The following is a 12,686-nucleotide window of genomic DNA, read 5'->3' as shown; positions in this document are numbered from 1 at the left end:
AATGTTTCAATAATGTGTCTGTCTCAGTCATTTTTTTCATGTATGACTTATCTTATATTCCAGGGATGACGTGCTACTGATTCCCTTACTGTTCAGCTGCTGCTACTGAGGAAAACAAAGACAACAGGAAGTTTTATGTATTGTAGCTGACCACACACTACAATACCATCGGAAACATGCACCTTCTGAGGTCCCAGTTCCTCTGCCCACTCTTGGTGGCAACTTTACAGCTTCAGGGATAATCACATCGGACTCATATACCACCGAAACAGGGGTCTACATGTCCATGACAAGCTTGCCAGTACCCCAACCTAACACACACAGGGATTTGTTTAATTCATGATGCAAACCGGAGCTCAGATAACAGGGTCTGGTGGGAGTGTTGGAGAATACACTCTACAAAGGTGAAGTTACAGCGACAAATGAGGTGGGAGGCTTTGAAGACACACACGCATAGAAAAACACACTCAGTCTAGAATAAACCCACACTTGTGCTTTGTCAATGTGTTTGGATGGAAGACAGACAAGCAAAGACGCACAAACACATTTACCATCATACATTCTAAGTGACATAAACAAACTCCTCATTGTTGCACACCCTCAAACAATTACACACACATGGCTTTCTTTGTTTCTACAGCGTCTTGTGGTCATATCTCTGCGACCAGCTCCCGCCACTGGCTCCAAAAAGGGAAAGAGGATTAACTGCTGGTCCACGTCATAGTTTAGGCTGCTTGTGCGTGGATGGAGCAGAGGGAAGTGGGATAATGCCATTTCATGTCTCAGAGCATCGAAATGATGCAATGTATCTCAGTGGTGAAACATGCAGAAAATAAAACAAACCAAGACAATTAAATGAGAAGGACCAGAAGGATGTTTGGCTGAAATTGAGTAACTGAAAATCTCACAAAGTTGGTTTGAGGTGTGGTGTTTGAATAACAGATTTTTGTAGCTTTTTAAAGTCATTCAACTAAAAAAATCTGCATTTACAGAATAGATATAAGAGAAACAGAATATGTCTTCACAAAAACTGGGGGAGGTTTGTTTGGTTCAATACTTTTCTCACAGAAAATAGACAAATCCTCACATACTGGCCTCTTATCGCTCAGACCCTTCTAAAGTTTAGTGATTGCATCTTGCATAGTTGACACACAGATTTAGGTTTTAAAATGTGCCAGCGTCACTGATCCGGCTAGTTAAAGGTCACCTATTATGCAAATTACACTTTTTCATGTCTTTTACATAAATATGTGTCCCCTCTGTTTAAAGAGATGATGAAAGTTTCAGGAAAAAAGATTCTCTCTCTTTGTCCTGATCCATTTATATAAAAACCTTTCTGAAAATGAGCTGATCAGATTTTGGCTACTTTATGATGTCATAAAGTGTTTTTTGGGTCGTGTAACCATTAGTCAATAACCAACCAACGTAACACCCGCCCACCTTATCACCTGAATCTCCTCCTTGAGCACCATTGTGGGTTTTTTAACCAAATATCTCTCAGAGGGGCGTGGGGAGTGGCTCCTTATTTTCATCTAAAGTAACAGACCCAGAATCAGCCCTTTTGAAACAGGGCTGAAACAGAGTGGATGCTACAATGGGTGATCTGTTTGGTATTTTGAGCCAAACACTTCAGAGACATGTTTTGTATATATCTGAGACATATTATATATCGATGAAAAACAGTATAATAGGGGACCTTTAAAGGGATAACACATAAACTGTATTTCAAACTGTGTGCAAGATTGCACATACACACCCAACAGGCAAACACAGCACGGCAAGTTTCTGTGCAGGTTCTCTCCTTCGTGGATGAGTTTCTTCTCTCAGAACAAATAACCCTCATTTCCCATACTGAAGTGTGAGCCATTAAATGAAAGAACACAAACAAAACTGTTTGCAGAGTGAAGACTTAATCCATCTGTTTCTGTGCAGACACCTCCCTCCCCTGTATCTCATCCTCCTGTGTGTGGCCAAGTTGAAGTAAGCATTACATCATTAACCCCATCATCATGACTTTACACAACAACAGCCAGTGTGTTGATTCACTGACATCAAACTGGCTAACTCTGTCTCAATGAAAAAGAGCTGGACATCCGGCCCTTTTGATGTATTCAAGGGTCAAACAAGTCTGGTTTCTCCCTTCATCTCAGAGGGGCCCAAGCCTCCGCAGAGGGGCTGTTAAAAGCAGGAAAATAAAACCAGCCACGCGAGGGCAGAGCTCATAGATCATACGGCCAAACAGCGTGTAAGTTGAGTGTGATAGGGGTGTGTTGCGCTCTCCTGCTGGACTTCACAAGTCTCCCCAGGCCAAGGTAATTGATCCCAGCCTCGCTTGCGTGTGCAAATAGACACAATCCCCACACAAAATGATGTAGTGTCAAAGTAGTGGCTTCTTAGCTGCAAGCTTGCTCACACATTCCTTGAGACATACATATTGAAGATGAACTCATGAGCAGGTACCTACGTGACTCTGTCTTTATCTCTTTTACACACAGCCAAAAATACACACACTTACAGCAGCACCATATGTAAGATAAGATAAGATGGACATTTATTGAGGTGTATCTTAACTTAAAATCTTTTTCAACATCCTGCAATATGAAAACACATATGGAAACATAACCAGATTCAGACTGCATAGCATTATTGTATGCACAAGAAAAGATCATCATGACAACACTGTAAACTGTAGCTGACCTCTGACCTTCTTATGGAGACAGGCAAGAGAAACCATCCTTTTTGGTGACCTTAGTATTATTATTTTCCAGTGAAAAACATGTACAACAGTGATGTTACTCTGTCATTGGATGAATATCTTCATATAATTTAGTTAAGCAGAGTCCATGACTACAATAAGGTTATAACAAATATATGTTAAAGAATACTCAATAACCAATCAATATGAAAACAGCATGTTCGAATGCCATAGAAAATGAGCCAAGATTACAACACTCCACCAATGTTTAACCTTCTGAGCACACGTTGAATAATTCACCAGAAATAATAAATAAATAATGTAGTAATTTACATTAAACATAGTTAATGTTTATTCTAATCTTTCCAGTGTTTTTTCTTGGGAAAACTCTCAGGGGAGCCTTATCCTCAATTTGGGAAACTTGGACTTGACTGATAAAAGCAAGAGGCTCAGAAGTGCCTCATGAAGGACGTCTTTGTGTGATATCAAAACCAACCAAACTGTCACCGTTGGCAGTTGTTTGGACGTTGGTGTGGTGGGAACTTGTTTGCCTGGTGTATTTGTTTGTTGTGATGGTCTCTCAGGGGGGAAACCCTCCCACTCAATTGGCCTTGGGTTCCAGAGTAGCTGGAGGACAGGTCCTACAATGGCGCAGTGTGATGGGGTCATCACTGTCACAGCCCAGAGTTTGGGGGATGTGCCAACTTTATAACTGACGGCATCATATGGTTGCCATGTCCTGCTCTCCTCAAGTCACCATCCACCAACACCTCTCAAAAACATGTTTACGAACCAAAACTGGGAGGATGGGCTATAGGGATGAAAAAAGACTACTTCTAAAGGCTGGAGAATATAAAAGAAACCATCATCCAGCATCACAGGACCACCTTTGCTAGAGCTCTTGTTTTGAGTGTGTGTCAGAGGCTGTGCTGGTGAGAAACACTGTGGATTTACATAGCAGTCTGCGACTTCAAACAAGGTGGCTGACATTTGAATGGGCTGGTGGTGGGAGCCTCTGGTGGGGTTTTTGTTGCCATGCAGGGTGAGCCAAGGAAAATGGGCACGCACACTGCTGGGATTTGTGTGTAGACAGCTTGTCCTGTTTACTGGGCCCACAGGTTACCATAGGAGCCCCACACAAACTGAGTGTGTGAGAGACAAAGAAAGAGTGTGAGAGAGAAAGATAGGAAGACTGAAGCATAAGCGGGGTACACCATGTGGTGTATGATGTGTCCTGAGTCACTAGGGAGAGAGGGAAGAAAAACTCTGATGAGTAATATACTAATAGTGGAGGTTGGGTCCAACCTAGGTGCCCTTTTGCAAGCAAGGACACATCATTTCAATCCCCCTGACTCCAGTAGCTTGTATAGAAAATTGAGCCAAAGTAGTAAAAGGCTGTTTGTTAGCTTCATGTAAATGCACATGTCTGCATTTTATCGCCATGAAACAACAATCCATCTTCTATAAAAAAAGTACGAATTGAACTGTGAAATTCCGCTTTTCTCAAAAGAGCTACCTTATGGTGTTACATTTAAGAGCTGGTCTGCAGCTACAGGCTTATGAGAACACATAGTGAGAAAATAATATGTTAAGATATACAGTACATACATGTTTAGCACTACTCCTTTGTCCTCAATTATTTTCTGAAAATGTTTCCCACTCTGTACTTTTCTGCATTTTTCCCTCTGTAAAACATTGAATTCCTTTAGCTCTTCCCCACTGTGGAAAACCTTTAAGTTAAACAATTAGAGGAGGAAAAATTACTTTTTGATTAAACTACAACCCCATTTCCAAACTGATTGTTTTACAAGGGATATATTAAACAGATTACTTCATTTAAGTGGTAAAATGCCAACAATATTATAAACTCTACTCTACACAGCTGTGGAGACATTGGTATAGTTGTCTCTTTGTAGGACACTGATTTAAATTATTATTTAAAAAAAATTATGCTGTGTATGTAATTTATTATATGTAATGCCTTTTCTTTTATCTATGTAATGTCTTGTCTTTTATCTGGACCCTGAGTCTGTAATAAAGTTTTCATTCATTCATTCTACATAAGGTGTTATGTACCTGAGCCAATGTACAGAATAATGTGCACATATAGCCATTTGCAAAGAAAATGTCTGGCCTTCACTCTGTAATTAGTTGATCTCAACATGCCACACTAATGCAGAACAATGATTAAACAAAGATCCTAAAATACGCCTTGACAGCTGTAGCGAAAGTTGTGATCACGTCCAACCATAACAGTGTCAACCTCAGGAGGAATAAATGTTAGTTCAGCACACAGGGAACCAAAGGGAAAAACCCTTTACTCCTGACAAGGAACACCTGTCTGAGTGAGTGCATGCTCTGGAATGAGTGTAAGCCTGTGGGACAGAGGGAGGGAAGCATGTGAGTGAGTGTGTACGTGTGTCTGTCTGTGTACAAAACCTGCACAAATACCCAGTCAGGGTCAAACATGAGTCTAACGTAAACTTGGTCTAAGTTTCCATTGTATTGTATGCTTGGATCAGGATTCAGACCGCATATACACACTGATCCACTTCCGCCCACACAGATCCAGCACTTCTCTCTCCCCTCCCACAACTCTCCCTCTCCCTGGCTGGCTGACTCTCCATGCTGCCTGGCTCGGTGGCGGTTGCCCATGTCTATCAGTCTATTTCCAGGCTCAGGGCCCAGCGCCGAGGCAGGCAGTCAGTCAGGCGGTGTGGTGGAGGGCAGAGGGGTTGATGCGTGTGTCAGAGAGGCGCTCTCCCACATTCCCCCGGCGGCTGGCAGCAGGCCGGGCCTGCGGAGGGGGGTTCGCCTCTTTCTCACGACCTCTCAGGTTCCTGCGCTCATCTGGGAGCTATTCATTTCCTGCCAGAAAACAGCCTTCCCCTGCAACTGCAGGAGGAGGGAGGGGTGCGAGGGGTGCAAGGGGATGGGGGGGAGGGAGAGGAGTTTGGCTTCAAAATGAGTCCAGGGCTTGGTACAGCAAGCCCTGGGCTTAAATCATAAAGCTCTTGCTTGTCTGGGCTGCAATCAAAGACAGCCCCAGTGACGGGGCGAGAGAGAGAGGAAGAGAGAGAGAGAAAGAGGAACCATGAGAGAGAGAGAGGGACAGAGCCGAGCATATGGTAGCACTTAGGGAGCCAAGGAGGAAGCAGAGGGGCTTTTTTTCCCTCCTCTCGCTCTCTGCATGCACGCGGAGTGTGGGAAAAGTTAATGGACACGCATGGCAGCTAACCCCCCGGTCGTGTTGTGACATGTGTGCGGTCATTCCGGCAGCTCGGCCACTGCACTGGGTAATTGGAGAGGCTCGTAAAGCTGTTCTCCAGAGGGAAGAGACCACTGAAGATGTTGGTGGGGGTACGAAACAGGGGGAAAGGCTGTGAGGTAGGGTGGGAGGGCTCAGCAGCTGGGTGTTGTCCAGGTCACACCACGTGCCTCCCAGACGTCCCGCGTCCAGCTGTGGCCCCGTGACTCAGGGCAGGAAGCTCGACACTGGTCCGAGCACAGCTGGAATGCTGTGGGAACGTTTTGTATATCTGTGTGTTTGTGTGAAGAAGCTTTGGCTCACAGGAGGCTGACTGTTATCCCGTGTGGTGGGCCTTTCCTTGAACCCCCCGCCCCCCCACTTAACTCGCGACTACCTCACCCATCATGCCCTTTGGCCAGGCATGTCCTCACCCAGCACTCTGCACAAACACACACACACACGACGTATGCACGCACAGGCACAAGCACACACATGGCTTCAATCAAACATGGATGCATGGCCCCCCGTAAAAAGGTGTGATGGAAATTCAAAATGATGGCACTTATCCACACTTTGTGCCTCTTAGCGCACTGATAATTGCAAACACCTGCACCCCCTCCCCACACACACCCCCTTCAAAGAAGGGCCACACTCGGGTAGCTGGAGGGGGCACACACACCTGGGCAGAGCAGAGCGCTACCACATGGCTCAGTGGCGAGGTGTTTAACATGTCCTTCTGCTGTCAACCCCCCCCCCCCCCCCCTCATCCCCTGGCATGGAGGAACTCCCTGAGCTCTGATTAAAGACACAGCCGGAGGCTCCTCTCCGCTCCATACTGTCAGGAGATTAATGCTGTTGGCATTATAAAGTTGACTGAACAGCAGAAATCTCATAATGATGTCGTCTAGCCTTTTTAAGCTTCATCACTTCAAATTGATGGTGGATTGTTAGTTTAATAAGTAACTTCCGATTTGGACTCTTTTGAGTGGAAAGAACCAGTTCATCATTTGCAATGATAATATAGCCACTCATCTTTATGTCATAATGAATAGTTTTAAAACATGCAAACGAAAGATTCAAAGGACATGTTTTCATCCTATCCAACTGCTCTGACAAGCTCATGTAACTCAAAGATGAAACCTCAAGCCTCTCCATAAAAAGTTCCAGTGTCCTGACTTATAGAATAATAATCAGCTGATTTTCCTATTCTATAAAAATATCTTAAATTTGCAAAAATCATTGATCTTCTTTTTCTTAAATCATCCACAACAGCCATTCATGCTCCACTCATTGAGCTAACCAACTCCAATCATACTGCAGTGCACCTCTTCGCTGCTAGATGGCGTAAGTGACCTCTGCAAGACTCCAAAGTTTCCACAAGGAGGTGAAACTGCTGCATTATAACTGAGAAACAGGTCGAACTCCTTTGACTGGTAAATGACAGAGGCACAGTATCCTGTCTGACTAACTTATTTAGATAATATAATTACAATCAGCCAGCAATTTACTGACAGTCTGGTTGAGTGAGACTTATAGTGAGCTTGATTAGTGTTTTTGCTCACTTTAGAAAGATGCACACCTCTGCATAAATAACAGATAAACACTTTTTTGGCAGATATTGATCTGTAAACATTACTGCAAGGCAGTCTTTCACAACTGCCTGTTATTCCATTCTTATATGCAGCCTTATAATAAAGTTGACCTTAAATTCTGCCTATTTCTGATTATGTCTGTTAAAAGATTAGTTTAATTACACTTGTTGATTTCTTGTGTTATAGCCTACTCAAAAGCTATTTTACATAAAAGAAGGATAACTAAATAAAAAGTTTGGATGTATTATTTTACTCATTTTTGCTTTTACATACAGACAAGTTTACTATGCAAAAGTTTAAGTACCAAAACTATAGTAGCATACTGCATTAGCAGGCGGAACATTTAAAATCCTTAGCTCTACGCATTGATAAGGAGATCAGGTTTAGTTTTCCCAACAAACAACTCAAGCACTTGTTTTTCATATCTTTACCAATTTATTTGTCTTCCAAAACGAAGAACATTATAAGAGCATTGAACATCTTTGGCATCACACAGTAAAAAAAGACAACTCAAATATATATATAAAAAAATGCAGTGAACGGACTTCCACAATACAATTCTCATTTCAATATGAACTTTACTCCCTTGTTAGCTTTACAAATATAGTGCATACTCTTTCCATTTAACGAGAAAAAAAATTCAAAACAACTTTCTAACATTCAACAAAGAGAGAACTATTAAGTGTCATTTTAGAGTCTTTTTTGTCCTTTCCACTTTTCACCAGGGTCGCCACACTGAATCCGTGTTGCCCGACGGGACTCCGGGGGACACCGCAGCTGGGACGGGGACCGGCGTGCCGACGTTGTTTGCGTACACGGGGATGACAGGGCCGTTTGGCGCAAAAGCCGCATTAGGTATGAGGAATGCAAACTGTCCATCGTTGGCAGGCACGATCTGGAAACCGCCGTACACTTTAGTGGCGTCTGGTGATAAATTGCCCGGCGAGGAGCCTCCTTTACAGGACACCGTGTTCATGGGCAGGATTTGCTGGGGAGAGTTGGGGATCTGCACCATGGACTGGCCAAAGGAGGGGTGGGTTGGTCCGCCCGTGGGGGGGAGTTGGTGTTGGTGCTGCTGATGCTGGCTGGGGTAGTTCATCGCGTTGATCTGGCCCATGCAGCTGCCTAAGTGACCGAGGAGCCGCGTCCTGACCTCGGTGTTGACACCTTCGCAGGTGGACAGGAACCGAGTGACTTCATTCGTGCACTCGCTGAAACCGGCACGATATTTTCCCAAAACAGTGGGGTCGGTGTTGAGGGCAGCTGCAGAGAAAACACGGATATATTTAAGTAAAGATACGCACACGTTGTTTTTGCTCTAAAATGTTGACTGATGTTTTGAAGCAAGATTGTTGTCTGGCACAGAATGAGACCGATTAGTCCGGGAAATACGACTTACCGGTCATCTGAGCTCTCTGGAGGTTCCGGAGATGCTTCACAGTCATCTCCAGGATGTCCGCCTTCTCCAGTTTAGAGTGTCTGGAGCTCTGAGGGGATGGAAAACACACATGGTTAGGATTACGCTCTCACTTTCTCACCGTTTGTCAGTGGCAGTTTTGAAATCTAATAATAACCAGGACGCTAAGAGAGTACTTACATCTTTTTTGAGCGCATCCAGGATGAGAGTTTTCAGCTGCCCCAAGCTCTCGTTGATTCTGGCTCTTCTCCTCTTTTCCATAATTGGCTTGGATGACTAAAGATACAAAAGAAATTACATTATAGATTAGTTGTCTTGTTCTGGATTCGTGCGTAAAAGTGAAATCCTCACTTTGGATGAGGACCGAAATGGTGTCTAAAATGAAATGTTTCACGCTTTTTGTTTCATGGAACAGAAGGAGAAATGCTTTTAAATAAAGCTCTGTACCAACCTTTCTGTGTTCGGAGGCTGTCTTGGGTTTATCGGGAGTTGTATTCATGCTGGCCGGGGTTGCTGCGACCGGAGAGGATGAGTTTTTTTCAATCATATCGGCAGGCATTTCCTTAAAGGAAATATCCCACAAAACCACAGCAAATTACGATCCACTGGTGTAGGAATAAGCGATGAATATGCTCAGTTTGCAATATTCAAAAGTCGCCTCTCCCGCAAAAAATCCTGAGATATGTATCAAGTTAAATCCGTGCGAGCGATGCGCAGCCACCAACTATCACGAGCGGATGCAGAGTCTGTCTGTTGGGCTCTCTGCGTGTGGCTTGTATTTATATCTCGCACTGCACGCGAACGGCTCGTGTGAAACTTCCCAAACTTTCTTTCCCACAGTAACTTTCCACCAATCAGGGCGAGGGACACGCGGCCCAAGGGAGGACGGCTCGTGGTCGGCGCCCTCCTATTGGTTGTTTGGCCGCTGGAGCTGGCGGCCAATGGCGCGAGGCCCGGGTTCAGGGCACAGCCGGGGAAACTTCAGTCTTCAATCATCGTACCGTTTACATATTAACAGTGGAGCCGCTGACTGGGCACCGCCACCAGGAGCGGGCACGGGGCCCTTTTATCTCCCAGATAAGCGATAAGAGCAGGAATATAATAAAAGGATTATAAGTGCAATACACGCTGCGAATCTACTTTCAACAACAATCATATAATAATAAAAATAATAATCATAATAATTACTCTCCAAACCAATTTATAGGCGATTCGGTCTTCAGCCGATTATAATTAGATTATTCCCCTACATACAAAGTATTACACGAACTTGTGTACGAAGAAGATTATTTATTTGTAACACTAATAGTAGGCCTAAATGAAAAACGGAAAGTAAAACTTCTGTACCGTTTAAAAACCACCAGTGGGAAGTGGTAGGCAATCATGCAATCAGAGTTTCAGTCATGTGGCAGGAGGGTGCAGTTTTGTTTTCTACCAAACACACAAACTCTGTTACATTCACATTATTGAAAGAAACAACTTGTTAGGACAACTCAAAACCTCAATATGAGACTAAATCAGATACACAAACATCCTTAAACATGAACACTATTCTATATTCATTAAGCCCTCCCTCGGGGGAGGAAATAAAATGAAATGATTACACTCCAATTCCATGCTATTTACCACCGTAGTTGCTAACTTTGTGGTACACATTTTGGCATTTAATCATCTTTCGGTGTTGTGAATGTGGAGCACGTGCCAGAATGTTTTATGAGCGTGGTGGTTGGAGGTTTGGCCGCCGGGCTGCCGGGGGGCCGCCGGGCCAGGGAGGAGGGTGGTGGGGTGGTGTATGTGGCGGCGGCGGTGGTTTACATTAGAGGGGAAGGTAAATAGCAGCTGCTGTTTTAAAAGCCTGGGAAAACCACGCCTACAGAGAGAGAGCTGGATCGGGCTCCCTTATCGGAATGTGAGCCAGAGCAGAGATATTTCTGAGCCCGAGAGCTCACACGATCAGACTCTGCCTCCTCCTCCTTTACTCCCCGCTTGGTCGCCCCACAACGTTCAAGGCTTCTTTAGATTTCAGGTCATAATTTCGTTTCCTTATCTTTATTGCAGTTGGATAGACGCAAGAGCAGAAGAGCAGTAAAAAGTGACATAAACAAGGCTCATTATACGTCTTATAGGTTTATCGAAGGACAGCGGCTCTACATTTGATATGAACCGCTGTAATACACCGAGTTAAGGACTCTTGGGAGTATTTAAAATTTGAACAGTACTCGAGGTAATAATCATATTGCTTCCTCTATTACCCTTGTGTTCTATATTACCCAACTGGCTGCATTTCCAAAAGAAATAACAGGCGAATTTGAAACAAGAAAAAAAAATAGAAGTGACTGATTCCAGCTCTGTCATTAGGTTCCTGGTGTTTAATTCTATCATGTTTTGTTTATAATAATAAAAAACAGTTTACTTTCTCATTGTGGAGATATCCTGACCACTTTCTCCCCGAATAAAATTAAGACAATTCTGGACTCTTTTCTGTCACTTGTGCCGATGTGAGGAGATGACGTGCAAATCAGATACTTATCAACAAATACATTACTTGTTTTCTCTAAGAAGCTCAAAGCACGGCTGTCCGCTGAGCTCACACACCTCCAGCTGCTGCGGAGACCGCGACACGTGGCGCGCAGGCGACCGGGGGAAGGCGCTCTCTCGCCGGCTTGCCGCCTGGATCTGCGGGGCGTCGCCGGCGGCTGGCCGCAAGATCGTGAATTTGATAGGAAAACAGGGAGCTCCAGATCCAGAGCTGAACACAACACAGGCGCTGAGATGGTTTTAAGTTCTCCCAAGCCTGTGCTTGCGGTACATTACAACGTCTGCAAACTGTATGACATCAGTGCCAGCAACCTGTAGATGAGAATGAATTATTTTATCAGAAGGCCAAAACATTAATTTACTTTTTGTCACTTCAAACTTTTTATTCTCATGTGGCTACCACTGTTGCTGATTTCATATAATCCAGAATTCAGCCAAAAAACGGATGAAATATAGTTAAATAGCTGGTTAAACAAAGCTCTATACTACACAGCAATGACAGAATGATTAACTGGCATGTGGAGACAACAGTGAAACCACACACGCGTCTTGTGTGTAATTGCAAACTTTGATTTTGGCAGGAGTGAATCTAGTTTGTACATGCGCTGAAATCCAGCGCTATAATCCTCAGTATTCTCTCTGCACAACAACGCTGCCTCTGTCAAACACATCACTAACATGTCTCATTGTTGTGCCCTGCACACCTGAGTCATTTACCCTGCACAATGGCACTGACAGAGTTCCAAAACAAATGTATTGATGTGAGGCAGACAGAGTGTAGGTTTTGAAACGCTCTCCGCCTGAACGACTTTCTCACGCTCATGTTGCAAGAGGTCTCCGCCGGTGCACTGAGTCACAGAGGCTCGAGTCTGTCGGTCCCTCCCTTTCCCGAAGAGTCTATCGCGCGCACCTGGCTGCCGTCGGTCCCGGGAGTGTTACCTGTAGCTATGAGTGAACTCTTCTACCACAGGAAATCTGTGGGAAGCAGGCTGACTGTCGGCGAACACGGCTCTCTGTTGTAAAGGCTTTTGATCACACGTGTTTAGAGATACTTTACTGATGAAAAGCCAATGACAATTGTCTGGCCTGCAGACAGGAAAACAAACAAGCCTGATTATTTTACATCTTTTATTTAGGACACCCCACCCTGTCTCTCCAAGTTCTCACACTTTTTTTAACCTGTGACCCCCCCCC

General features: G+C 44.2%; 1 protein-coding gene across 1 annotated transcript; it reads right to left on the bottom strand.

Moving 5' to 3' along the window:
• Positions 1-7,857: 7,857 nt before the first annotated feature.
• On the bottom strand, positions 7,858-9,718 carry her6 (hairy-related 6). The gene is made up of 4 exons (XM_010766380.1): positions 9,406-9,718; positions 9,135-9,230; positions 8,937-9,024; positions 7,858-8,800 (listed from the first exon to the last, which is right to left on the bottom strand). The coding sequence occupies exons 1-4, from the start codon at positions 9,511-9,513 to the stop codon at positions 8,256-8,258; spliced, it is 837 nt and encodes a 278-aa protein (XP_010764682.1). The 5' UTR covers positions 9,514-9,718; the 3' UTR covers positions 7,858-8,255.
• Between the last annotated feature and the right edge of the window lie 2,968 nt (positions 9,719-12,686).

Source organism: Notothenia coriiceps, unplaced genomic scaffold (assembly GCF_000735185.1).
Source record: "Notothenia coriiceps isolate Sejong01 unplaced genomic scaffold, NC01 NC01_scaffold00003311, whole genome shotgun sequence".
Lineage (NCBI taxonomy): Eukaryota > Metazoa > Chordata > Actinopteri > Perciformes > Nototheniidae > Notothenia > Notothenia coriiceps.
The sequence above is the reverse complement of the archived record's forward strand: the minus strand, read 5'-3'. Positions and strand labels throughout refer to the sequence as shown.